The sequence below is a fragment of the Fulmarus glacialis genome, unplaced genomic scaffold (assembly GCF_000690835.1).
Source record: "Fulmarus glacialis isolate BGI_N327 unplaced genomic scaffold, ASM69083v1 scaffold16229, whole genome shotgun sequence".
NCBI lineage: Eukaryota > Metazoa > Chordata > Aves > Procellariiformes > Procellariidae > Fulmarus > Fulmarus glacialis.
This window is the reverse complement of record NW_009231546.1, coordinates 1-2,827: the sequence shown is the minus strand read 5'-3', so window position 1 is coordinate 2,827 and position 2,827 is coordinate 1. Positions and strand designations below refer to the sequence as shown.

The following is a 2,827-nucleotide window of genomic DNA, read 5'->3' as shown; positions in this document are numbered from 1 at the left end:
AAGAGCTGGACCAGTTTGTAAATGAATGGCAGTGATGTGGGAGAAGCTGCAGAACAAAACAAGCAAAAGAGCTTTTCATTGTAAAAGATAAAACTAAGATACAACAATACTAAACATATTAAGAAAGAACTAATCCTAACTAGAGTTAATCAAAACCTAGTTGTCTTACTTCTTTCTGTTCGGCTCAGTACTTTGGCCTTCATTCAGGGCACTGCTCCCATCCCTACCAAGCCATCTTCAGTATTTTCCAACGGACTGTTTGCAGAATAGCTATGGAGCACCTGTCACCCAGCAGAAGGGGGAACACCCATCCCCTCCACGCCCCAGCTGCCACCTCTATGTCATGGGACCAGCCCATTCTTCAGTGACAGCAACAGCCATCACTAGTGAAACTCCATATATAAGCAGATCAAACACATGACTACATTGCTGCCCAGGGGCAACTCTTCACTTTCCTGACAGGACAGCCTGCCAGGCAATTACTCTTCCAGGAGACATTCACCTTGTAGAACCTCAAGTTGACTGAGGCAGAGGCTGAGACTAGGACAGCTCAGCCTGCCTCTCACAGTCTGTACCTTGCCTGTTGGAAAGAGTTCAGGATGGAATAACTGCTTTCAGAAAACTGGCTTTTGTAGAGCTGCATCTTTCTACATGGATTGCGACTGGAAGCATTAGAAACAAGACTAATAGTAAGTTCCTAGTCACACAATTTTTGCGTCTCCCAAAGACGAGACATTTACACAGACCAAATCTATTAAAAGCAACTATTTTCTTCTCTGTAACCATAATGGAATTTAAGAAATTGGAAATCTTAATACTGTACCTGGGTCTAATCTCACCACCACCAGGTAGAGCAGAAAAGTAGCCAAGAGCATCTTTTTGTAAGGAAGTAAATAGAAGTGGCTTGACATGGACCTCAGTGCTCTACGTAGCAATGTCAACATGGTCAAGAGCTTTCGGGACAGAGCACCTAGAACACAAGAACAGAAAGGCCGTTAGGGCAAAGTAAAGTAAAGTAATCACATAGATACAGATAATATGAAACTAAAGGAAGACTGTTCTTAGTTTGATTGCATGAGAGTTAGGATGGGTTTTTTTTTTATAATAGGGACCAGAGAAACAGTACAATTTTGTAATGCAATTCATTATACTTTTTTTTAGGCATCTACTTTAGTATAGTATGATCTTATACCACAGTACTGCCAGCTCCTCTCCTGGGAGATAACATCAAGTGATTTACAGTTCTGGAGGAGCAGCAGTACTTTAAATGCCAGGCATGCATTGTTCTACATGGGCTCAACTGTAAATGGAGACAAAGCAGAGAGTACATAGAGCCAACAAAATGTACCCTTAAAGGATTGCTAGGTAGTTTTAGTTTCCCTTTTGTACCTTTAAAAAAAAAAACCAAAAACATTTATTCTGAAGTGCTTTTGAACCTGGAAAATAATTCTCATCTCTTGACATCGGCAGAGACTAAATATGCTTTGTAATTGTCAGCAAATGGATCACTAAGTCTTCCATTTCCTTCTGTGATACACAACAGGACTTCCTCCTGGCTGTGATACACAACAGGACTTCCTCATGGCTGGTTTGTCATGACAATATTCTTAATACATAGTTAATACTTGCTTCTCTTTGTTAGTAAGGGACCAACTAACTTGAAATAAAATTATAAAAAAGGAGCGCAAACAACAGAGGGCAAGCCTACCCAAAACAGTTTCTGTTGCGGCGTCTTGCTGCTCTTCAGCAGCCGAGTGCATCTCTTCCTGTTGAGTCCACTGACATCGGCTTTGACAAATGGTCCCAAGAAATGCTAGCTGCTGCTCACTGTCAAAAACATCACAGTCGCGTACAAGCTCTTCTGCCCCCTCAAACCGGCCAAGTGGAAGCAACACATGCAACAGATAGAGCTCCAGCAATGAACCATACTCGGGGAGGCTCTTATTGGTTTGATCTCTCAGCCAGCTACTGCCAACCTCCAGCATCACCTGGGGCTCTCTCACTTTGCTGTATAACAGGATACTGAAACAGAAGAAATAAATATTAGAAAACACTAACTCTTTGTAAAAGTTGAGACCACTGACAGTTACTACCCACAAGTAGCCATCATGAAGACATGTATCAGGGTCTACACTTGAAACACAGATTTCTGAGGCGGACAATAGGTGCAGCCACTGATGTTACTTTCTCAGCATCACCCCTTTTGTACTTTTTCACCATAAAGCAATCTGTTGGCCTGCAGGCATGCTCCAGCACACACAGGTCAAGAACAGGCCTGTCCCAGGTTCCGCTTTCATCCTCACTTACACCGCGCAAAGTGAAAATATCGCACAATATTCAAGTCTGGCCTGCTATTAAACCTAATGCATGCAAGCCCTTCTGTATCTGGCAGCCACAGACAGAAACTCACCACAGCTCCAGAACTTTTGGAGGCAGGTGCTCGGGGACATGGTAATACTGTAGGACCCAAGACAGAACTTCTCTCCACCGGTTCATCTCAGCCAGCGCCTGAATCCCCACAACACAAAGGGAGCATTTCACTTCTGCAGAACTGGTAATGAAGAGACACCTAAATAAGCGCTTCTTACATCTCCCCTTGCATCCCTTCCAGCGAGCTGCAGCCGAGCCTAGGTGCTCTACAGTTCTCCAACAGCCACTTCCCCTCCTTTCCCTCTCCTCCTACCCCGCGCGCCCGATAAAAAGGCAAATTCAACCCCCCGAGAAGATGCACAGAGGCTGCGTCTCTAGGAGGACGCGAGGAAGGCTCCTAGGCACACCTCGCTTCCCTCAAACACGCACAGATCCCTTCATGCGAGACGTGTAAACA

At 44.4% G+C, this 2,827-nt stretch overlaps 1 protein-coding gene across 1 annotated transcript in view; it reads right to left on the bottom strand.

Annotated features, from left to right (window-relative positions):
• Positions 1-2,569, bottom strand: part of PEX26 (peroxisomal biogenesis factor 26) — a gene marked incomplete at its 5' end in the record, with an annotated part of 2,705 nt that extends 136 nt beyond the window's left edge. Inside the window, 4 exons of the mRNA XM_009584625.1 lie at positions 7-46; positions 824-970; positions 1,709-2,022; positions 2,411-2,569. Coding sequence (XP_009582920.1) covers positions 7-46; positions 824-970; positions 1,709-2,022; positions 2,411-2,569 — 660 coding nt within the window. The remainder of the gene's footprint in view (positions 1-6; positions 47-823; positions 971-1,708; positions 2,023-2,410) is intronic.
• Positions 2,570-2,827: the final 258 nt, after the last annotated feature.